Source organism: Thermobia domestica, chromosome 13, assembly GCF_964235325.1.
Source record: "Thermobia domestica chromosome 13, izTheDome1.hap1.1, whole genome shotgun sequence".
In the NCBI taxonomy this organism is placed as follows: Eukaryota; Metazoa; Arthropoda; class Insecta; order Zygentoma; family Lepismatidae; genus Thermobia; species Thermobia domestica.
The window spans coordinates 135,959,514-135,985,698 of record NC_137466.1 but is presented as its reverse complement, the minus strand read 5'-3'; the positions used below and the strand labels follow the sequence as shown (position 1 = coordinate 135,985,698).

General features: G+C 35.7%; 2 protein-coding genes across 3 annotated transcripts in view; both read left to right on the top strand.

Moving 5' to 3' along the window:
• Positions 1–26,185, top strand: part of LOC145668538 (GPN-loop GTPase 3) — a 38,143-nt gene that overhangs the window by 878 nt on the left and 11,080 nt on the right. The window contains exons 1-3 of one of the 2 annotated variants that reach the window (XM_081736523.1): positions 358–478; positions 13,265–13,461; positions 17,008–17,328. In XM_081736523.1, coding sequence (XP_081592649.1) covers positions 13,304–13,461; positions 17,008–17,328 — 479 coding nt within the window. In that variant the 5' untranslated portion in view covers positions 358–478; positions 13,265–13,303. Of the gene's footprint in view, positions 1–357; positions 479–13,264; positions 13,462–17,007; positions 17,329–26,185 lie in introns of those variants that run through there. The other variant, XM_081736522.1, reaches the window with a different exon arrangement.
• On the top strand, positions 1,330–6,634 carry LOC145668537 (uncharacterized). The gene has a single exon (XM_081736521.1). The coding sequence runs from the start codon at positions 1,469–1,471 to the stop codon at positions 3,230–3,232; it is 1,764 nt and encodes a 587-aa protein (XP_081592647.1). The 5' UTR covers positions 1,330–1,468; the 3' UTR covers positions 3,233–6,634.

The window sequence follows — 26,185 nt, the reverse complement described above, 5'->3', positions numbered from 1 at the left end:
TTGATAATATATGAGTCTCGAAAAATCTATTTATTTGTTATATATAAGCGGTTATAAACATGGGACTATACGGCGAACGGAGGGAACTACTTGGCGTAAGGTAACAGAGCAGTTGCATTGTGGGAAAGAGACGAGCATTTATGTTATCAACATGGCGAATGTACAAGGGCAATGAACTAGCAGTTTTAACACTTGTGAAGCAATACGTCGATAACGAGCAAAATCTTTTAAAAGTTTGTGAAGAGCATGGATTAATGAACCTAATAACAAATTGCAGAAAGTGTGGAAAGGAGATAACAGCGAAAAAAACTTGACGAAAGCGGACGCCCAACTTCGGAATAAATGCCCATGACGGAACAGGAAGTAGGTTTTCCCTCCGAAATAGGCAAAAGTGTAGTTAGTAGTGTCGAGTTCGCGGGCGCACAATAAGAGGCAGAAAATTCGGCGGTGTATGGAATAAAGTCGTAACCAGCTACAGGTACAGTATAAAACTACAATAGTTTGTGTTATCGTAGGGTACAAACATTGAAGTAATTAAAGAACATTGCTAGAACATTAAGAAAGGAAGGTGTCACATGGTTTAGGGGGGTGGTTAACCATTGGTACCGCCTTTTTAGGTATGGACTAATAATTGACCACCCTGGTCAATTAGTGGTATAGGTAGTATCTCAGCAGTTGACCAGGGCTTCCCAGTAGCCTCATGTCTAAAGCATTCGCCATTGGTACACGATGTCGAAAGTTCAAACCCTCCTGCAAATCCAACGCCACGAAAACAAACCTGAAGAGTGGTTCGGATCCCACTCTAAGCTATAGGTCCCGTCAGATGCGTAACTAACGGCCCCGCTGCTAAAGAAGAACGCAGAACACTGGCAAAACTTTACTTTGTATAGAACAATGTGTATAACTTTAAGAATTATAGTATAATTTTCAGTACATGGGCCAAAATGTTACTAAATACCATTCCTAGTTTTTAAACAAACTAACATGCCCGTTGTACTTAAGATTACAGTATTATTCTTAACGTTATACATAGTGTTCTATACAATGTAAAATTTTGCCCTGAATACTTAAAACCAAACCCAGTAGTTGACCAGGCTTCGTAGTGGTAAATATAATTGTTACATCCTTTTAGAGCTCAGTGCTGATTTCACCTTCCTTTCTATCCCCAGAATGGCGCCACCTCGGAAAAAGTTCCACCAATATTCGGAGGAAAATATGAAGCAAGCCATTGAAGCTGTGAGAAATGGGGCTCAAATTCGCGCAACTGCAAGAACATTTGGGGTTCCTCACTCGACTCTAATCAACAAATTGAAAGGACGTGTTCCTGAAGGTAGAAAGATGGGTCCAGCAACGGTCTTGACACCAGATGAAGAAAATTTACTGTGCAATTGGATTCTGGCCAATGCTAAGAAGGGATTTCCTGTAAAACGTAGTGTTGTCCTAGAAACCGTGCAAGAAATAGTAAGAGATGATAACCGTCCCTGCCCATTTACCTGGAAGAAAGTGGTTTTCCCTATTTATGAATAGACATAAAAATTTAACATTACGACACGCGGAAGCTATAAATTCAGGTCGAGCAGCTGTCACCAAAGAGAAAATCGAAGAATGGTTCAGAGAATTGGAAGACTTTTTGGTCGAACAAAACTGTCGTGATATTTTGGACGATCCAACCAGAATCTTCAATGCGGACGAGTCTAGCTTTCAAACATCTCCCAAAACCGGCCTTGTTCTTGGACCCAAGGGTTTCAAAAACTTCTATAATATAAACGTTGGCAAAGAGAAAGAAGCGTTAACTGTTCTCGTTAACTTTCGTGCTGACGGGAAATCAGTACCTCCCATGATTTTGTACCCATACGAACGAATACCCAGGGACATAGTACAAAACATGAATTCTGAATGGTGTGCTGGCAGATCACCCTCAGGTTGGATGACTGGTCAATCATTTTATGAATACATTGCCAATGTTTTCTTACCGTGGCTTCGATTACAGAATATAAAACTACCGATTTTGTTTCTGATTGACGGTCATAGATCACACATCACGTATAATGTGAGTAAATTATGCTCTGAAAATGGTATCCACCTGTTTGCCCTATTACCGAACACGACGCATCTACTGCAGCCAGCGGATGTGTCCGTATTTAAAGCCATTAAATCTGGATGGGCCAATCTCGTAGATGAGTGGAAAAGGAGAACAAATAACAGGAGCGTGACAAGAGTGTTGTTTGCACCTCTTCTCGAACAAGTGCTACAAGAAAATGCAACTCCCGAAATCGTCAGAAATGGGTTTAGAAAATGTGGACTGTATCCTTTTGATCCTCGGTCAGTAGATTTTACACGCTGTATGAATCATCCTTCTCGTTATAGCGAGACTACACCGGGAGCAGGTACAAAACCAACCGAGTTTAGAATTGAACATCTTTTGTACCTGGAATCCGTGATGAAGGGTGAGAGAGCGGCCGAATTCCGAGCTGCAGAATCTCGTGGTGAGTGGGATGGGGATGAAAGTGCCAAGGAACTGTTTGATGTTTGGTTAAAATTAAGAAAACGATGTGTGCCAGTAGCACCAACTGAGAACAGTGATCCAGACCAGTCTGATGTACATGACCAGCAAGATCTACAAGAGAATGTACAGCGTATGAATGATTTGGAAGAGACAGAAACTGTATCAACAAATGAACATCGTGTTGACGAGCCAAGTACTTCCGCAGGACAAACTAATGTTAAGAAAACAGCTGGGCCAGACACATTCTCTTCACCTCAACCTGGCAGTAGCAACCATGGCACCAGCCGAACAAAAATCGGTGAACGTTCAATAAATCCTGCTTTTGTCAATTCAATACTTTGGCCAACCGAATCACCGATAAAGAGAAAAAGATCCAGGACAAAGGAAAAACTTCCACATGCAGCAACTTCAAGAAGGTGGTTGGAGTATTGGCAAGACAAAGAAAAGACAAAAAGATCGAGAAAACAGAAGAGAAAAACTACAGATGATGACGACTGGACCTGTTTCACATGTAAAATAAGCTGGTACAGAGAAGACAAGCAAGGCATAAAGAAAACCTGGGTGTCTTGTGATCAGTGTGCTAGACAATTCCATGTTGCTTGTGTTCCCAAAAGGATCCGTGAACAGTTTGCGTTAGACGAGGTTTCGGATGACGAAGATATTCAATTTGTGTGTGACGAATGTTACGGGGTTACAGAGAGCTCTGATGAAGTGTCAGATGATTAAACAGTCCCGCGAAGAGCTTCTTTCGGAGCATTAAAGACTGCATGAGTATTTTCTTAGTGTGTGTATGTGTGTGTGCTTATTTTATTATTTTTTTAATATTATTAATTAGACCAGGCCTATATATTAATTTCTATATAATTCTCTGTCGGATCCCGCAAACTTGTTGGAACAGTGAAAGACTGCAAGAAGTTTCTTACGAACGATCAAACCAAAACAGTTTCTTTTGTTTGAAAAATTGTTTTATAGTAAAACATTTATATGTTATGGCACTTTTGAAATTCAGGGAGACGAAGTTAGTAGGCCTAAAGAAAGGCAAACCGTTCAGGTGGCAATCAACCTAACTTAACGTTTAAGAAGTATTCTTCTGGTTTGTGTATTATGACTTTATTAAACATGCAAGCGAGATTAATGGCAAGTTTCGGCGGAAACAAGGAAGAGAACGTCAGAGCTAAGCCAAATGTTTGGTGCTAATCGTTTTAAGGAACGTACACTGTAATGTACACAAACCTCAAAAAAAGCATATCCACCCTTATTTTGTGTATCCCTTAAGATTAGACAACCAGCCAAACTTAGACTATTAAAGGTTTGGGCATTACAAAGATGTAGAAGCCAACTTTGTAATCTGAAATCTTCGAACCATCCATGTATAGGTGCTTGTCTAATGTTAAGAGATGTGCAGAATGAAGGTGGATATGCTCTTTTGGAGGCGTAAGATTAGTGTCCGTGGTAAGATTAGTTATTGGTTTAATATCGCACGGTTACGATTCGAGGCTAAAAGTGACGATTACAGTAACACAGAAGAAGTGGCGTTAGTTCAGTCGATAGAGCGTTGATTTTTGGTGCAAAAGGGCTTTTGTTCGATTCCAGAACAGACCAAGTATTTCTCGTGGTAGACATGTAGCTACCGCGTGCGTTTGTTTTCAACGAGATAACCGTTTCCTCCCGCTTTCTCATACCACCCAAATAAACTATTCCATCAACATTTATCATTTCTGTCGTCGCGTTTAGCCTGAAAACAACCGTGAGACAAATCCATTGTCAGGTCATGTCCCATGCACGTTTGTTCGTACCATTTAAATACAATATTGCCTAAGTTCCATATTTTTAATCAGTGCATAGAACTCTGAAGACTTATTTATGCAACGAAATCTGTTTTTAACTTACAAGAACCTTGGACTCTTAAAGTGCATGGTTATCCGTACATGGTTAATAAATAGCCTCCTATACTTAAACTAACATAGGTACACCTCAATAGCCTAGATAATATTAAGGTTTAAATCAGTTGTGTTTAATTACGAATTGGGTTTAACAAATATTTAAGTTTATAAGGAGAAAAATAAATATTTTTTCGTACTATTAAGTAACTATTTGATGTTGGTCAATTACTGGTACTCATATGGTCAATAAATGGAAACCATTGGTCAACTACTGGTGATAATTTATTTTTTACTATATAATGACCTCTTACATGTGTTTGGTAAATATGCAACTAATTTTTTTAGTTTTCAAGCATTGTGGAGAACCTCCTGAAGCATTAGATAAAAAAGATTCGTATAAGAATGTGATGAGACATGCTCAAAAATGTCTCATTAGTGGTCAACTGCACTAATTGGTCCATTATTGGTACAGTAACCCTAGATTAGTAGCTAGGTTGCATCCTTTGTGTACCAAAGTTTAATATTTAATTCATATAGCATTGCAGAGTGAGCGTCAGCGAGGGTTAGAGCCCCACAGGGCACGCTGTTTTCTGTCTTTATCACATCTAAGTAGGATGGGGGACCTGTGTTCTAGAACCTTGCCACCTGCCTGGACTAAATAATATTCCATGTTTTACGATTTTCGTTGAGGTTAGGTAATGCCATGACGGGGATCAAATGTTTATCTGAAGATAAGTCCGCCCTAATTGAAAATACCTAACCTCAAGTAATATTACAGAACTTAGCGAAGAACTTTTTTTCTTCGATTCGAAAAAGGAGATTGGCTTCTTTCAGCTAAACATTGGCCAAGTTTCGGCATTATTGCTGTATCGATGGACGAGACGAAAATCGAAAAAAAGGGATTATTTAGTTTCTCCTCCAAAATACTAGGTTGTACAAAATACTAGGTATTACATTTGGTAGTGATTATTGTTCGAAATAGAGTGTGGACATATGGTACAAAAACTAGTGCATAGAACACGAACTAACTTGAGCTAAAAAGCACGAATTCGAGTCAGAGCAGGAGCTCAGCAGGGGATTCGGAGCGGTAACAAGAGGGTACGTCCGTAGGGAGCAGGCGCGTCAGCTTCGGTGGGTATACGCATAAGCGAGGATAGTGAAAAGATACTTTAAATTAGTCGTAAAATTCATGGTTTATGTGTTGCACAGCTTTGGGGGCGATGTTAGATGCCATCCAAAATAGTACCAGTACCAAATGTACTAAATTAGTATAGATAAGATTGGGTTTGATTAAACGTTCCTTTTCTTTTCTATAGTTTCGATTAGTTTCTACCCTTATGACAGACTGTTGCCTGTTTTGTAGACCATGGCTTTCACACAATTTCAGCAACTGATAGTCCTTATTTTTGTAAAACTCAAACACGATGTGTGACAATCTTGTCATTTACGCACCATTTTCACACTTGTCTTTCCCATAAATCATTCAAATGTACCTCTCCGCCAAATAGACCCTTTCACCTCTACATATAGTGCCGCTTACAGTATCATTTTGTGACGTATAATATTTACGATGGCTGACTCAACCGAAATTGTAGAATTGTTGACAATATCAAAAACAACTTGTAACAAGAAGTATTTTCTTAACTTCATCTACTTCCCTCACCTACACATTTTATATTGCGCAAAATTAACACCTTTAAACTGTTAAGTGTTGCAATTTATGCAAAATTGACAAATAACAAAAGTTGAATCCTTACCTTGAAGAATATAGCTCCGAAACTGCTACTAAGAGTTCGTGACCTTTTTTTTTTTTTTCTTTCTTTCTTTTTGTGTTTGTTTCTTGAGTAAATATTGCAGCAAATATCCACTATTACTGCCTGAAAAAGTGTTTGTTAAGAGAGAAATTGCATTATTGGGCGCATATTCACTTTAAGAGGGCTGGAAATAAATACAGCATGTGAATATACCATGAAAAGTACAGTGCATACAACACGAACCAACTTGTGCTAGATGACAATTAAAAAGCATGAATACTATCTAACCAAGTCACGACAGCAAGCATCGGAGCGAGTCTCTTTATTTTTTTTATCCCTACTTAGTCTTATTGTTTGGATTGTGGCCAATGTACTAGAAAATGACATAAATACAAAGTAATAAATATAGTCAGTATGTGTGTGGGAGGGTAGAGGGGTTTCTCTCTCTTTAGAAGGAGGTTGCCAGGGGAACCCTTTTGTGTTTATCTTACCTTTTTTGATAACTACAAGGGAATTCACAACAAGTTACTACCTCTCTTTATTTAACAGAGTTCCCATCTACCTGGTAAACCGGAAAAGTGAGGAAATTCAAAGTGATACAATTTGATCATAGTCATAGAAACCTTTAAAAACCTCGAAAAGTAAAAGAATGTTAAGTATGGATTCAAATCAAGCTTCTAAACTTTTATTTTTCTACAGCATACTTTGTTTGTTTGTTTGTTTGTTTGTTTAACATTCCAACTTAAAAATAATGTTTCGGCTTAAAGACTATATAAATTTTCATACAGAATTAACCCGTAGCAAGAGGAAAATATAGATGGCTTTTTACATTATATGTACAATCGGAAATTATAAATCATGATCTGGAAATGGGAATTCGTATTTGCAAAATAAGTGGGAATCCTAATTTAATTAGTTGTAAATTCAGGTAATATAAGAACTAGATATGCCTTTCGGAACGTCGCAGTGTAAATTCGATCATGGTCTCATTGTAGCCTTCGATTTGAGATTTTTCTCTCTAAGGTGATGTATTGCGTAAGTTTCAATTAACTGATTTATACGAGCAAATAAAATCCATATATCCGGTCTTCAAAGTAAACAAATGAAGTACACCTCTTGAGTCTCCGTGACTATACAATGACACACGAGTGTCAAATATAAGTACAGTCAGGGACAAAAACGTCGGATACTCCTCTATGTTATACGGGGAGTGCTCGATTTTTTGTCCCTGACTGTACATGTATATATTACCTCAATGTTACGAAATAACAACATCCACTTGATGATATAGGGTAACAGAAGTGAGGAAATCACTTCACTTTTAGAATATTTTGTTTTTTGTTTGAATGTTTTAAACATATAATTTTCGCACGTTTTTAAACAATTGAACAGTGTATTCTAAAAGATTAGTAAGGGGGCTTACGATACAATTAGCTTTTTGCCACCCTTAAAGTGGCGGATCTATTCGATGTATGCGAGATCGATACCATCAAGACTTCCCTGTTAGGACATTTCTAGTCCTTATATTACCTCAATGGAGTTGTAACAGGTAGGAACATTCCTTTTGTTGGCATACGTTCTGTTACCTTCTTTTGATTTACGTTTCGTGCACATTATCTTATATATATATATATATATATATATATATATATATATATATATATATATATATATATATATATATAAACTCACAATCATACAATCATACATGTACATTTAACCTGTATGAGGTTGAATCCTATGATGTTCAGTCCAGATTTTATATTTTAATGCTTATTGAAGTATAACCCATGTTTTTGTGATGAATTGTTGTTTTTACGTTAGAGAAATTCCAGAACGGATGCTAATAGATGCTATAATAATTTATGTGTCGTGAAGTAAACAGTGTAAAATACCATGGGGAAGTGTAAATTCAGGAATAATTGGATTCACAAGAAAGAGAGCAATGGTTACCGCATATCCCCATCCGGGACTAGAAATAAAATATTTGTTCTGATGAAGACTTTACAGCTGAGTTATCCCTCAGCTTTCTTTATATACGGTATGTTCGAAAATTAAAAATGTCTTTAATCATTTGTGAAGATTGGAAAATAGATAAATATATTTTTTTATTTCTGGTCTTAACCGGCATCATGGTAGAGGTAAATCACTATAAAAAATGTTACATTTTCTAACTTATGACTGAAAGTTGAATTGTGAAGTCCCTTATTAGAGGCGGGTTGGTCTACAAAGTCTCCTTTTTAGTTTTATTTAGTCTACGAAGTCTCCTTTTGTGCTTCATTTGGTCTACAAAGTAGCTATTTTCAATGCCATTAGACGCTCCGATGCCTGCGACAGGAACATAGCAGGGTTGTGCTTCCGTAGGGAGCAGGAATGTTTGTGATGGTAGCCTAGGTGTAATCATAAATGAGGATAGTGAGGAAAAAATTTCATCTGACATAATCACATGTCTTGAGTTGCAATCTAAAGATGGATTTTCGAAATCAAAATATTTGTCCCACTTCAGGCACATCATACTGCATCTATAAAGTAAACCTTAACTACATTTAGTTAAAAGTGCAACTGCATAGCAAGTCTTGGTATCATTACATAACTAGTGGATGTAAAGAAGTGTACACAGGTTTTGTTATTGTTTATTCAGTACATTAAAGTATTAGAAATACCACCAGATTTCTCATAATATCAGTTATACATATAGCATACTTCTAATATCCACAAGTATTAATAATTTTACACATAAACTAATGAGTAACTAGAAATAAGCAACAAAGTATCCGAAGTGATCAGGCATTTTGTATTAGTGATTTGCATATCAGTACTTTTACCGAGTAGCAAAATTTCAACTCAGTTTCTTAGAGTAGTTGGTTAGCGTGTAAGAGTTCAATTTGCTTTAACGATGATGGTAAGTTCAAAAATCTGCAGAGAGAGAGATGAGTGAGTTTCTACTATTTCGTTAAAACAACACGCTTTTTAATATTTTTAACTTCATTCTATTTTTGAATATTTACAAATAACTCAGAATTATAGGGTCATGAGGGTAATTATGAGACACTGCCGATGGAAGGTAATTATGAGACACCCCTCACTGATCTTCAACGACAATAGAATAAGTGCAAATTAAGAGCACAGGCATTTAGTAACATCCTTCATAATGCTCTGTCTACATTTTTGTTTCAGTTTACAAAAGTTTGGATGTATCATTTTTTTTAACAAACTCACTCAAAAGAAAAAAAAAAAGTCTTTTGAAATTCGAAATCGTATCATTAACTTTTATATCTATTCGTGCAGTAATATCACTATTGTGAAACCAATCGGTGTTGGTGGAAACCTGTAGACCTACATTATTTTGTTAAAAATAGCCAAGGTTGCATATCAATATACTAAAACGAAGAAATAGAAGTAGCCTAAGTTGTTTTCTAGTGAACAGCCTAGAACTTGGTCTAAATTTGTTTCATAAGCCTGTTTTTTAACCTGAAACTATCTAATGTAGTCTATAGGCCTATTATAATCAAGTCATAAAAATGTTAGAATTACATCAGTAGCTATTTCCACTTTCTTTGTTAGTTATTTTCTTGTAACTCAGCCAAATATTTGTATGTCTTTATGTAATAAACACAAAATGGCGAAGACTTCTTTGTCTCACTATTGGACTCCTTCATACCTCAACATCACATATAGGAAACTGGGGACAACAGGCGTCTCATAATTATCCACCCGGTGTCTCATAATTATCCTTTTGGAGGGAAATTATGAGACAGCACAAATTTGACATTTACTCATCAACTTATGAGATGACAGGAAATTTCTCGCAGCAAGTTGTTACTCTATTGACACCATAAACTGCTGCCTAAGTTAACTTCTTTTAAAACTAATGTAAACTGAGTAACGTGGCAAAGTTGTGAAATTTGTCTCATAATTACCCTCAGTGACTCCATCTTTTAAGATGTTAAAATTATCAGGAATTTTATAACGATAGGAAATTCCATTTCTAGTCTTTGTCATAACTTGAAAGGCAAACTTTAAAACTTCAGTTTTAAACATATGACCAACTTTCATGGAAAGTCACTGGGATAACATTTAGTATTTCTCCCAAATCCATCGACGGCTCCGGAGCCGGTGCCGGGCCCCCCTGATGTGGTCCTGAGCTGACTCGTTAGATAGCATTTGTGCTTTTAGTGGCAACCTAGCATAAGTAGGTTCGTGCTTTATGCACTGTAGTTTTTGTGTCCACACCATACTTAACCACAGTTACAAATAACGAACCGTAATCACTACCAAGCGAGCCACAATCACTACAAGTGATTTGGGGGAGGAACTAAATAATACCCAATTACTGTAACATAAAATTTACCTCAAATAGTCATTGTACATAATATGTAGAAAATAAAGAGAAATATTGAATGTAAATTATTAGTTATCGATTAAAAGTATAGTAGGGCAATTATCAACTCGAGTAGAAAGTTAACTCTTTGCTTCAGAAAAGTAATAAACATTTTACGAAAAAAATGTGGTCACATTTACTTTACAAATATGTTAATGTTTAGCGTCACTGATCTTTGCAATCGGGAGTCCGCAGTTTCGAATTTCAATACCAAGCATCCTGACTTTCTGTTCCACCAGATGAATGCTGGCATACCTTTAACGCATAAGCCTTGGTAACCTTTCTTTAGAAGTTTGTTCTTTTGTGTTAATGTTTCAGTGTAAAATGGCTTTTTCACTTCATCTGAAATCTTTGTAATGTAACAAAGAAAATACACTTTATGAATAAAACAATAACCGTGGCTTGAAAGCTGATTGGTTACGACACTGAAGTTATAAAGTTCTATTACAAGCCTTTGTACAGATGTATGAAAAGAGCAGTTGAAAGTTATTTATTCTAAGTAAATGTGAATACTAAATTTTATATTTAGGTAAACTATTAATTTTCATGTTTTTTCCGCTAGTCTAGTGGCAAGCACCTCCGTTTTTCTGCATGACTTTGTGCGCGTTCATTGGTCCTGGGTTCGATTCCAGGTGGAAAAACACATTTTTTTCCCTCTTCAATTAATTATTCATCTCCTTTAGTCTAAAGGGCATAATCTTGAGACGTTAAACTAAAACATTTCATTTCATTTTTCGTTCAATAATTTCCAGTTATGTCATAATCTCAATCGTGAAGTTGTTGCGATCGGGTCGGCGTTGTTGCTTTCTTTGTGCCAGTAAGGTGTTATCTGTGTGACACCTTCTAACCAGTTCTAGGTTTTGTGTCGTGTCTTTGTCTTCTGAAGCTTAATTAGTACCGGTACTATAACTTAAGAAGAGACGGCCACATCTTTTTCGGAAAATGAATCTTTCGTAAAACAAAAACTGAATTAAATTTCAGTTGTTAAGTCTTCCACACTCTTGTAAGTGTAGGAAGTCTTACGAAACGGTTATCTTCGTGTCTGTCTGTCTATCTGTCCCTTCACCTTTCTACAGACATCAGAGCGAAAGCGGTAAGAAATAGCTAGAAGATACCACAAAGCATAACCGATAATATTTAACAATATGCAAAGTATATATATATATGAATAGAAATCGTTTCCACCCCTGTGCCTGTAGTAAAACCGGAAGTTTTACTACGAGGAATCAAACCCTTTCCGGATTCAAAATCGATCTTGATGTTGACATCTTGATATTATTTCTGATTCAGCCTGGAGGTGACAGAAATCAATCACTTCAGATTTTAACACTGATCGCCATAGAACAAAAAATTTCAGACCACCTCTCGAGGTTGTTAAGACAGCGAGTATTTGCTGGCGTAATTTGATGCCAGCAATATATTGGCAGGTGATGACGAGGTGACGTTATCATTAAACTACCGCCACTAACAACACGAGGGGCTTCAGCAGGGTTGTTCGATAATGCAATGACTGGGATTTTCGGTTCATGACTCTTAGGCTGAAAGAGCTCAGTTTGGGTGGAAACGTCAATGTCTGGGGTGCCACAGATTTACGAGAAAAAGTAGCAACAAGAGGCAGATTGAACAGGAATCGAAGTTGGGTTTTATTAAGCGATTATATATATAAGGCGACGTTTAGATCGACAGCATAAATCTTTTCGATAACTGTAAGTTCTCGAATACGCTGTCCACTTCGATAGGTGGAACAGTCTAGACCAAGCGGAATGATCACCATTTCAGTTTGCACAAGATAACTTAATACCTGTGCTAGGCTCAGCACCATACCTTCCCTGGATACAATTAGCACAAGTAATATCCAGCCTTTACAAATTCAGGGACTTAAGGCATACTGAAAATAAGAATCAGAGATTGAGCTCAAGTTGACTTCTTTGTTTTAATTGGATTTACTTATACGACAAGGTCGATGCCCTAATACTATTGTTAGTATGTTTTTTTTTTTTTCTTTCTTTTCAAAAATACGTTAGTTCGTATTAAATGCACCAGTTTATATAAATTTAAAAATTCACTCATGTTGAAGCACAAAACCTGTGAAGATCTTACTGCATAATATGATTAAAATCCCTGTGGTCCTTGAAAATGAATACTCGCTAAAAATATCGGACATTTTAGAAATTACCACATCCTACCAGGAATACAAAAGTATTTACTATTTTTATCTTGTAAGATGTATCCCATGCGTCCTATTAGTAAATGGGACATATTGTTATCTCCCAGCCATTGTTAAGTACACAATATAGCAAAGTTTGCGGGGATAGAATTAAATATGTCCACCACTTCGATGGTAGCTTAACAATGGCTGGGAGAAATGGTATTTCGCATTTACCAGAGAGATCAAATCAGGGATATCTGTAATTTTCTTAATTGTATACTTGAAACTATCTGTTGTGGCTTTTATGTAGCAGCAGGTTCCTATTACGTGCATTGAGGAAGAGGTGAAAGAGGTGAACAGTACCACGAAATCGTTGGCAGATGTGTTGTGTTGTAGACTTTTTAACCATGAGAATGTTTATTTACTGTTATTCTGTAATTATGTATTTACGCCTGTTGAATGTTTGTTTCTAGGACATGTTCCTTAAATTATTTCTATCATTTTCTTATAGTTCAAGATATAGATATGATAATAGTTTTCTTAGTATTGTTTTATAAAATTAATTATACATTATTTTGTTATTTATTTCAGTCCACGTATTGCACAACAATTTTGCAGCATGCAGAAAATATGAAAAGGACAGTGAATGTAATTAACTTAGATCCAGCAGCTGAATATTTCGATTACCAGCCAATGGCTGACATCCGAGAATTAATTCATTTAGACGATGCAATGGAAGATGAAGACCTGAGATTTGGTCCAAATGGCGGACTCGTATTTTGCATGGAGTAAGTAATGTTAATTAGTTGCACTTTCATATTTCGCAAGTCTGCTGCATTAATTGTGTACGGAACGACTTTGGCATTTTTCACGTGTGTTTACCCAACTTAATAATTTTAAATTTTGATAAGATAAGCTATTGAGTGAAATTGGTGATAATTCCGCGACAATTATATGGCTTTATTATTAAGTATTTCTGGGAATTTACGTTGTGTTTACTTTTTTTGTGTTTTCCCTTCTAGGATCTTTAGAAGTACATTAGACTTTCGGCGGCTGTGGAGCTCGCTAAACATGAAATAAATTCCCAGAAAAAGAGTTGTTTTATTTAGTAAAGAAAAGAGAAAGATAGCTAGTAATTATTGAATATTCTCTTTTATTTATGCGTCTAAATATTTAATGTACTATGAACTGTACTGTTTCGGGTTCCCTGACACCTTCCTCAGCAGATTTGGGCAGCTCACGTACAACTCATCACACTTCTTAGAATTATATCGTACATTGTTCCATCTGCACGGTAAATGATGAGATAAGGAAACTTGTCAATATGATATTGTGACTCTTTATTCTAGAATTATTTTCTTTTGAAGTCTTATTTCGGTCAAAAACTCATACAGAATATTTTTATGAAGACTTACAATTTTTTGCTAGTTTGTAGAAGTTCTGCCTACTTTTAACATGCACTTGTTGAAGATGCTGTTATATTTCCCGAGGATTTCCAAACATAAATGTTTACATGGTGTAAATACTTAGCCAAATTATTACGAAGTAGCACTATAACTGTGATTCACTGGATTTGACTCTGCGGCATGTAACAAAAGAAATGATATAGAGACTAGTGAATGCAAGAAACACATCATGTGAACTGATAACTAACATATAGGTAGTGTTAAGTTTTTGGCGCATTATGATTCTCTAATTATATGCACGAAATTTGTTCTTACAACAAGTCACACGACAGTAATTCACTAGTAGCAATCTGTTAATGTTCTACATATTATATATTCTATTAAACTTGTTTGCCTTGTTGCTTTTGGCAATATTTTTCAGGTGACAAATCTGCAACTAACGACAGATCTGTCATTTAAATTCTGACAGAACCCAAAACTTCTTTACACCGTTCTGTTTGTCTTCCTTAAACGTAATATGATGTAAAAAATTTTAATCACATTGTTGTGTACCTGAATAGACTTAATATACCGGTAACTTGAAAGTTTGCAATGGACACACATAACCATCTATCACTATGTTGTCATCATCTCTTTGAAGATGATATTAATGTTGTTATATTACGATTCTGCAAGATTTTCTATGCACTTTTGATTTTTATTGAATGTTATTTTTGGTGTAAAATAATATATATACAATTTTTTAAGATCGTTGTTTGTACATTAATTTTTTAAATCAGAAAGTTTCATTGGTTACCTAATTGGACCTTCCTCCGATGTTCTCCTTCCTGGCGTGAAGAGGACTTACTCAAGAAATTTGATGATACTATAAGGACAGGATTGGAATCTATCCTCAACTGCACCCTAAGCAATGAATCATGGTTACAAGCATCATTACCAGTCCGAAATGGAGGTCTCGGAATCCGTCGAGCCACAGATGTTGCTAAGCCGTCATTTCTTGCTTTTTATTGCTCAAGTCAATTAATTGGAACTCTGCTACACAGAGAGGTCAAATTGGACACCGATTCAGAGGTACAAAACTGCATCGACAATTGGTCTATTAATTTAATGAGGTCTGCTCCTCCGGCTAACGAGAAAAGAAATCTTCAATCAGCCTGGGACGAACCCATAGTAAAACATCATATATCCTCATTAATACAATCAACTCACAAGATCGAAGACAAGGCCAGATTCCTCGCTGTTTCGTCCCCGGAAAACGGTGCATGGCTTCAAACTCTACTGTCATCTTCTGTAGGTCTACATCTCAGCAACGAAAGTTTTCGCATAGCTACAGCTCTGCGGTTAGGAGCACATATTTACGAACCACACTGTTGTTGTGCTTGTAATGCTCTCGTCGATAAGAGAGGCTTACATGGCTTATTATGCAAGAGCAGCGCAGGTAGACAATCACGGCACTCAAGTGTGAACGATATCATTTTGAGAGCTCTCACATCTGCAGGTGTCCCATCAGTACGAGAACCAAACGGATGCAGTCGCTCAGACGGAAAAAGACTAGATGGAATGACTTTAGTGCCCTGGTAAAAAGGGAAAGCTCTTGTTTGGGACTTCACCTGCACAAATACTTATGCTCCCTCCAATCTTCCACATTCATCATCACGCGCAGGTCTCGTACCTACTCGTAAGGGGACCGATAAGAGGAATAAATATATTAATCTCGTTGATAGATATTGGTTTGTTCCAATTGCCATCGAGTCAAGTGGTACTTGGGATCAAGAGGGAACTAATTTTATCAAGGAAATCGGCCATCGTATTTCACTTATACCGGGAGATAAACGATCTAAATCTTTCCTTATTCAACGGATCAGTGTCGCAGTTCAACGTGGGAACATGTCAGCCATTTTGGGTACGTTACCCACAGGTAAAGAATTAGAGGAGATCTTTCTCATATAAGGAAAAAAAATAACGACTTGGTTTCTGAGTACCAACGACGGAAAGATATTTTAAACAATATGCACTTAAGAATTTATCTCATCATAACTGTCATTGTCATTGAAAGATACGTTTTCATTTTCACGTTTATTATCCCAATTTGATTCTAATGTGTATCTTTCTTTTACTATAATTTCTTGTTCTTTTAGCATTTCTTATTTTGCCACAATTTCGTCTTATTTTGATAGTATTTGTTTTTCTATTAATTCTGTTAAGAGCTTATGATCATTATGAATTAGTTTAAGTTGATCGTATGTGTAAATTATAACAATACCATATTATTAAATATTAAAGATTTAAAATTATATAACAAGCAACAATTAAAATTTTAAATAAACAAGAGTATTTAAATTGGACTTTAGATTTAATTTTAGGTATTTCTTTCTGTTGTAATATGATTCGAATATGGATCTTCTACTATGAAAAATGTTATACATAAAATCATTATGTCTTTAATGAAATGCTTAGACTCACACAAATGTAGTCGTAGTTTGATTCCGCTAGTAAAGCTGATATGCTGAATTATTATCTTTAGTGTTTCGCTCTTCATCTCTGTTAAGTGAGGTAATTGTATATGCCCCTAAGACAAAGTTTCTCCCTATATTTGATTTGACCCTATAGGAATATGCAAATTTGTATTTGTATGGAAGTTGAATACGTATGATTTTCTGTAGATGTTAGTAGTGAATTTGTTACTGTCATGTGTAAGAAGTTTGTTATTATTTTCTTCTAACTCAGATGTGAACTCAGTTTTAAGATGGAAATTATTTACTTCAGTGAGCAGTGAGCATGTGCATATCGTTTTTTTTTTTTTTTTTTTTTTTTTAATGGAAAAAAATGGAAAATGTGTTATTGGTTACGTAAAAGTTTTGTGTCTCATGTTGACTTTATAAAGTTGATCATCTTATATCGAAATAAAATGTCTTTGTTTTCTTCCAGATACCTGCTTCAAAATCTGGATTGGCTTGAAGAACAACTGGGTGATGATGATGATGATTACACTATCTTTGATTGCCCTGGTCAGATTGAATTGTATACACATATGACCGTAATGAAACAGTTGGTGGACGCATTGCAACAATGGAACTTTAGAGTGTGTGGTGTTTTTTTGATAGATTCACAATTTATGGTGGACAGTTCCAAGTTTTTATCGGGTACGATGGCAGCATTAAGTGTAATGGTGAATCTGGAGATTCCTCACGTAAATGTACTTAGTAAAATAGACTTGTTGAGCAAGTCGGCTAAAAAACAGTTGGACAAGTAAGTGCAATATTTCATGTGTTCAAAGAAACGAAATAAGTCACTTTGTAAGTAATCATTTTATCGTCAGAATATAAAATGAAGAAGAAAAAAGCATGTGAATATATGAAATGGCCAAGTAGTCATATGTACCTGTGTGTTTACGACGGAAGTGTTTGGTTAGATCGTTTTCTGACTATACAGTGTCCAGCGAAAGGTTAAGAGTCAAAATAAACAAACCTATTCACCGAACAAAATATCCGTCCTGACGCGCGCACTTGACTCTCAGTATCAAAAACTACGAATTCATAGAGAGGAAAATTGGCATTGAAAATAACGACCTAGAGGAAGTCGTGTAAAAGTATTAGCAAGTCAATTTCACAATATCAGCAATTGTCAGTTTGCTGTACTTTTGTAAAAATTTGCTTTTAAAATTATAATTTTTTCTCCAGTTAAAGGATTTCCTTTCTTATGTTTAGCACGAAGTGAAGACTCCATTATGACTTGAATATTTTATCAAGGTTCCCAACTTAATATATGCCAAAAGTTTAGAAGCGTTAACACTTTTTAAGCTTGATTACTCTATGCCCAGGATGCGCAATCTCCTGGGAGAATGGGAATAAACACCTCTCATTTAATATATTTGGAATAAAATTCCACCACAATTATGTTACTGAGAGTGCATAAAGTGACACTATTGTGGAAAGCTTGCAGATTAATTAAGAGTAATACATATTTGATTAACACTATTGTATTTCATCTCTCCATATAATTCTGTACTATGCACTACTCTCTGTACCATTTGTTAGCGGTGTTCCTAATTCCACATAGTTTAATAATCATACGTGTTCAAATATGTCATCGCATTCCAGTGGGAAGAGTTTTTTTTTCTTTTTTCGCTCTTGTCTTCCCGTTCAAATATGTCATCGCATTCCAGTGGGAAGTTTTTTTTTCTTCTTTCGCTCTTGTCTTCCCCCACTTCCACTTCGACTGTGATGATTTCGCAGTCTGTCATGTCCCTTCCCTGTTTTCTTCTATCAGTGTAATTTTTGCCTCTACGTTATCACCGAATTTTCGTTTTTCATATAAAAAATATCGCGCACCCATGCTTTTACATATTCCTGTAACATTTGCTCTGTTAATTCATATTTAAACATCTTAAACTGAACATTAACAAGGAAAGTCCCAAATTTTTGCTGGTTAACTTGAAGTTTATTTTTCCATTTGCCCTCGAGCCTTCAAATGCAAGCAGTGAAGTAAAAACATATTCCTTTTCCCGGTGATAGAGTGACAGAACACATGAGAATTTGCTTCTAGAGGTACAGAGTTATCGACCATAATGGTAACTTCGGGGAACTTGCTTTTTTCTATTTTTACTTCGTTCAAGAAAAGGGTTTAGATAAGACATTGTAAAGCGAGAACAGAAGAATGAATCGTAATGATCAGCTTGGACATAACTGCAAACTGCGGGCAGATATTTACATGATCCAGCATTTCAAACAGCCATATTAGCTACTTTTCAAGTCATAATATATTTTCCACCTCATACATGTTTCAAATCTATCGTGATATAGGAAAATTTGGTAGCTCTGACTCGTATGCAACCTTTTTCCGCATTTACCATAGACAAAATTGGTTTAAATTTATTTAGGGTTGAGTTGAGTTTGAGTTTAACGTCCCTTTTCAGCAGCGAGGCTATATGAGACGTGGATCTACTGATTAACGTGGAATCCGAACCACATGAGCTCCCGCCAGGAATCGAACCCGGGTCTCCTGTGCCAAAAGCGCGTACGCTAACCGTAAATTCATTTAGATGTTTCTGTTCGAATGTAGTTGTGTTATATCGAATAATTGTAACGTCACGGACGCCTTATACATTACGGTGGGTTGAAGAAATCGAATCGCAATAGCACGTAAAAATTGCAACTAGATTTACGTAATGAATTGGCAAATGTTGAAGAAATTCAGATAGTATCTTCTACCGCCACATGGGGGCCAAAGTTTGGAGAAAAGGAAGAAATTATTACAATGTAATAATTTAAAAATATATTGAAAATTTCTTCCCCAGTAAATAGCAAAAATATCTTTATAGTACAATTACCTATAAAAACATTCATGTCAATCATTTGGTAACTTTTAGTGATGCATTGTGTTCAAAGATGTGAATAATAATTGTATTATGCAGGTAGGGGATGCCAGTTCTGTAGCTCAATACCTTCAAGGGAATGATCGAGAAAATATCTGACAAACCTAGTTCTAGCACTTACAGCTTAAACTAGTATTTAATTGATTAGAGTGCAAAGTGAAGCACATGTCATAGAAAACAAAACAAGAGACAAGGGTGGAAGATAAAAGAGGAAGAACAAAAGGGAATAGCTTTGCGGAAAGATATCAAGTACACTGTATGAGTTGACTTCTTTTGACGCTCTTGGTACTGGTCGTGGATCTGGAGACATGAATGGCCTTTGCTGGACTCTTGCATTTGTCAGTTTAAACCTGCATTGAGATCATAGTTCTGGCGCAACATGGATCTATCTCTCTCTCTCGGAGCGATGTTTGGGAACGGTAATCTGATCTATTTAGTCAGTTTTCGGTTTAGGATCTTCAGTTTTCTGCCAAGATGAACCTGGTAACAATTCTTGGCACTGCTCTCAAGTCTCTGTCTCGGCTTCCCAAACTCTGTCTCTCTGTCTTGATTACCAGTCTCTCTGATCCCGGAACCAACGTTGGCGATGGTTAATTATTAATCCAGATATTCAACGAAATGCTGAGTATTGCAGTAGGTCACTTGTGCAAGAAGGCAGGACGCGCGCTCTCACCTGTAGGATATTGGGTAAAAAGAAACTCATCTATTGTTTATTACAATTAGTTATATAATTTGTTATGAGCTGTTCGACTGACGGCTGGCAGGGTATGTTAAAAGTAGAAGACATGATAGCTTGATGATCCAGAGGTTTCATCGTTCACAGCATTAACAGTGAACTATTAGCACCTTTTTAGTATTTCAACATATTGCTTAAGAAGTACTATTCTTACAATTACATTTGTCCAGGAGTAGGCCATTCTTTGAAGAACCAAGTCAAGTTAAGACAAGTACACTACATGTGCCAGCTAATGTCTTACCCTCTTGCACGAGTGACCTACCGTAATGCTCAGCATTTCGTTGGGTTTCCGGACCAATAAAATCTCGTGATCACTATTGGTTTGGGGTCATAGAAAATGGTGATCAAGAGAGGCAGTTTGAGAAGCTAAAAGAGGAGTCCGAGATCCGAGAACGGTACCAAAAGAGTTGATACCAGGCTTGTCATCCAGAAGTAGATTTAGAAATGTGAAAGTGGAAAAGTTCTGAACCGAGAGCGACTAACCAGACCAGACTACCGTTCCCAAGCGCAGAAAACCTGGATTTGATTCCCAGTTGGAGCTTATCTGGCTCGGATTCCATACTAAGCTGTAGGTGCACGTCTCATATAGCCTTGCTGCAGAAATTACGTTGTGCCTATTTCTTCGGATTTTCCCCAAACTTTGGCCCCTATGTGGCAACAAAAGATATGAACTGATTTTGTTCAAATTTTGTCAATTCATTACATAAACCAAGTTAAAATTTTTGCATGCTATTACGGTTCTATTCTCTTATTTTCGAGTTTTCTACCTTATTACACAATTCGAAAGAGTTTTTTTCCTTTTGGAACTCTCATATTTTATTTGAAGTATTTCTAACAGACGCATGACGTAACGCATCAGTTAGCCAACAGTTGAGAGACCAATAGAAGGAGCCAATCCCATGTTTTTTTTTTATCTGTTCTCTGTTTTTCGCTAGACAAATAATAGATATCTGGAGGTGAGAAAATACAGTGCATTTCGTTGTATAAAACCTTTTTTCAATCATAAATTTTAGTTCTAGCAAACAACTGCTTGTATTGACAGCATATTAAATACAGTACGTGCCGTTTGCTAGGGAAGTGACGTTTTGTCCTATTATCCGGCTGATCTAATTGATAAGTGGTTCCATTAAGCAGAATCTTTCTTGAAAGAGGTTTATTTTTACCCCTCAGAAATTACTGTGAAAAATTTAGTAGATTTAACTTTGTAATGTTGCACATAGAAGATATTCTTAATAAAATTAATGTTTATATATATATATATATATATATACAATTACTGAATTTTCGGTAGTTTGGCAGCTTCCTTCCGTAAAGGATAAAAGATAACAAATTTTCGGCACATTTTTATTTAGTTCAACAATCCCTAACCCAGAGTCGAATTTAGCCCAGGGCCGGGTGGCCTAGACCCCTAGTCAATTTTTTGAGCGACAAAAAAAAAAAAAAAAAAAAAAAATTGAAGCTGTTTCTTATATATTTTTGAAAGTTTATAGTAAACTCATGATATAATTTCATAGTTGGGATCTGGTTATCTCCCCCCCCCCCTTAGTTTTTATCTTCTCGATCCGCCTTTGCCGTAACTTTTTTTATGTGCCCTGGGATTTTCAAAACGACATAATGTCGCTTTAGTTACTCGTTAACTTTAACAGAGATAAAATCTGATACGTTTTTGTTAAATTGAACAACCACTGTCTTTTCTCTGTGCCTTGGGATTCATTGAATTTCATTCAGTGATCGTACAATCAATATTAAGTATAACTTGATGAACAATTACTAAATCATGATAATTTTGTTTGAAATTTTTGTAACATTGATTTGTTTTATCACGTCTGCATATGACATATATGCACGATGTAGACAAGTTTCTCTACTCATCTGATTTGTTTCATTACTTCTGTGTATAACTTTTATGCACAATGTAGACAGGTTTTACCACGTATTAGTGCTTGGAACCTTTCAATTATTATTATTATTTAAAAAGTATCCACATTCAAAATAACATTAAAATGTATATTTAGTTATTAAAATGCTAGGTTTATACGTTTATGACCAAGAAAAGAGCCATTTCCATTTTCCACTGAAACCCCTCCAGAGCTGTACAGAAAATTGACATCGACTAATCAACGTAGCTTTTTGTACTGAAGATAAAGATACCGTAACTATCAAGCTGAGTCAATGCTTTCGAAAATTATTGCATGTTGAATTTAACGTTAGAGTATATGGCCAGAAGTACTTTTTCCGATTTTAAGAGATAGAAACGCAGTTCTTAGGAAGTTTCCAAGAGACAATATCAAGGCACATTCAATAGTACTAGAGCAGGTTTCCGGAAAGTTCCGGAACATTGTTTAAATAGGGATGGAATTTGCTGCAAAACCATTTCCAACATTAACACAAAGCCAGATAAGACAATTTGATGCAGCATTTGCTTGAAACATACGGTTGAAAAAAACATTGTAAAGTAAAATCAATTGTGAGATGAAAAAGTAAGAAATTAAATAAACAAATATTTAGGGATGGTACCGAATCCAAGACTAATCTCGAACTCGGTAGCATCCCTAATTATAGGCCTTATATCTGGAGAACTACAAACCCAAACTATCACATAACTTAGTATGATGTCCTTATTCTGTAAAAAATACGAAATTCGATTTGGGGTCCTTTCAAAATTTTGTGGGCCCTGATTCAAAAACTAATTATTGGCTAAGATCGCAATCTTTTGATGCATTTTTTGGGATCATTCCTAAAACACTCAGTCAAAATCGCAATCATTTAATCTATTTTTTTTTTATCATTCCTAAAAATCTTGTTTGTATAAATATGTTATGTCTACTTTGAAACAAGTTCAGCAAATTCGATCCCGATTTAAGCAATGTTCCGGAACTTTCCAGCAACCCGCTCTAGTACCATTAGATGTGCCTTGATATTGTCTCTTGGAAACTTCCTAAGAACTGCGTTACTTTCTCTTACCGTTCTTTTAAAATCGAAAAAAGTACTTCTGGCCATATACTCTACTGTTAAATTCAACATGCAATAATTTTCGAAAGCGTTGACTCAGCTTGATGATTAAGGTATCTTTTTCTTCGGTATGAAAACATACATTGATTAGTCGATATCAGTTTTCTGTACCGCTGTGTGTGTGTGTGGGGGGGGGGGAGGGAGGTTCCGTGGAAAATGGAAATGGCTCTTTACATGTTTGTGGACGTTTATATTTTTGTGGTTAATCCTTTCGACAGTGAGTTCTCGGGAGCCATAGGCTCTAGAAAGATGACGTTTTCACTAATCGATTGTAAATTGTGTGTAGATTTATCAGTTCTAATTGAATATTAAAAAAAAAAAAAAAAACATGGCCGTTATTTCTTTATTACATTTTTAAGGGAAATGTTGAAATTTTAAAAAAGTATCATATCCTACGAGTTATACATTCCAGCACCACATATTTGTATAGAAAGATCGTATATCTCTCAAGCGTTTATTTCATGGCCAAATGATAATGAAAAACGAAGGATAACCATCTCTCCAGTCTAACCTGAATCTTTATTGTTAGGAGTATTTTGCCCAATGAATACCATATATCACTGACATTATAATTAATTGTGTGTATAATGTATTTGCTTATTACATACTGCATGCAAGAAGAAAGAAAACACTGATCGTAATGAATTAGAAGCTCCAACCAGAAGTAGGCTCAAATCGTGCAATCTGTGCGAGATATTGAAAAAAAAAAAAATAATCGTCAAAATCTTCCCTTTATGATACCCCTTGCCGATTTTTCAAGACGTCTTCCACTTGTGTTTGTATAGGGACATGTTACAGATGTTGTGAGGAATGATACAGAAATTCATGCTCATAAGTGAATGATACGCTGTTTAGAGAGCGCAGGTTCAGTTAGTATTTAGTTAAAATCTTAGTATACTTCTGTAGTAGAGATATATTTACAAAATGGCTGTCCATGTTTATGCTCCTAGGCTAGGGGAGACGGTGATGATGTTAATGAATGAAATGGTAGAATGAGGAAACGGGAAAATCTATACAAACGATGTTCACCACTGGAAAGTCTATTTGGCGCTAGCTGAAATTGAACCAGGGGCTCCCTGCATCAAAGGTGAGCATTCTGCCACTGAGCCACTGTGACCTCTAAATTTATTCATGTCTACGCTTTAAAATAATGTTTTAAATGAAAGTATCAACATTTTTGACATTATTTGTGTGAATTAACAAGACGTGAGAGAAAATGATACCAAGATGAATCATAACTCTTCATTGTAGGAGAGTCGCTATTTAGATTGTAAGATAATTCATTTTATATTATTATTATTATTATTATTATTATTATTATTATTAGTAGTAGTAGTAGTAGTAGTAGTAGTACTACTACTACTACTACTACTACTACTACTACTACTACTACTACTACTACTACTACTACTACTACTACTACTACTACTACTACTACTACTACTACTACTACTACTACTACTACTACTACTACTACTACTACTACTACTACTACTACTACTACTACTACTACTACTACTACTACTACTACTACTACTACTACTACTACTACTACTACTACTACTACTACTACTACTACTACTACTACTACTACTACTACTACTTCTTCTTCTTCTTCTTCTTGTTTTTTAATGTAAAAAAATATATTGCAAAACTCACAACACGGCTTTTATAAAGGGAAATCAGTTGTAACCAATCTCTGTGAAATAACGGATTTTGCCTACTATGTAATGAAAAGTAGATCACAAACTGATGTCATATACATTGACATGAGTAAAGCTTTTGATTCAGTTGACCATAGATTACTATTAAAAACACTGTCAAATACAGGTGTAACACCCTTGTATGTAAATTTTTTTGAAAGCTATTTGACTGGTAGAACATACCAAATTAAAATTGGAAATGTCATATCAGATTAGAGATGCAGAAAAGCCGGCTTTTTTGAATCGATGGTTTTTTTTTTTACATAAAAAGCCGGCTGTTTTGGGAAAAAAACGAGAATTTTGGAAATTTTGGCTTTTTTCATTTTCATGATTTTTCTATCTAAATAGCTTTCTTATAGTATATTCTATACTTAGATAAGAATTCCATGACCTAAATGCCATATTTCGCTCTAAAATTCACCATCAAGATGGATGGAGCACATGTTTTACGAATTAAAGCTAACATGAAGAATGTAGTATTTGAGGGCAATTTTAGAGGGTATTTAACTTTATTTTAACTTTTGAGTTATCGATATTTTTTCTTCTCGATATCATTTCAGTTTGTCGTCTGTTTCATTTCTAAGAGCTTAGTACTCTAGCTTCTAACGCAGAAGTTAAACTTACGTTTTTCTATATATCCGTCAAAGCGTACGTTTTTCAATATATCCGTCTAACCGTACTTCCACATTTCTGTTATACTGTAGCTGTGCAACGATTTAGCAATAATTTTCCGGATACAACCTTGAATACTAATTTATACAAATAATCAGTAGCGGATTTAGAAACGTACTTTGGGACGGGTTTCTCTGATTGTTTCATTTTCTAAAATCTCCTAATTTTATTTGGGAGGGGCTTGAAGTTTATGAGTACAGGCATAACTAATACTGTATTTCGTTTCGTTTATATATTTAGCGATAATCTTCCGGATACAACCTTGAAGATCATTTTATACTGAGAATCAGTGGCGGATTTAGAAAAGTATTTTGGGAGGGTTTTTTTCTTACTAATGTTTAGTTTTTCTAAACATTCGTAATTTTTATTTGACGGCAGCTTAAAGTTTATGAGTAAAGGCATAACTAATAGATATTTCGTTTGTTTTAGACATTCCGTAATTTTGGGGAACAGGCTTCAGTCCGAAAGACCGCCCCCCCCTAACCCTCGCAAAATCGTCACTGCTGGTAATTAGTAATAATAACGATTTAAAAACAATAAGAAATGAAGTCAGCCAACTCACAGTACACGCACTATTTCTACTTCACAGATGGAATGAAAAAATACTTT

Coding starts and splice junctions, on each gene's coding strand:
- LOC145668537 (XM_081736521.1), top strand. CDS start 1,469: ATGATAACCGTCCCTGCCCATTTACCTGGAAGAAAGTGGTTTTCCCTA.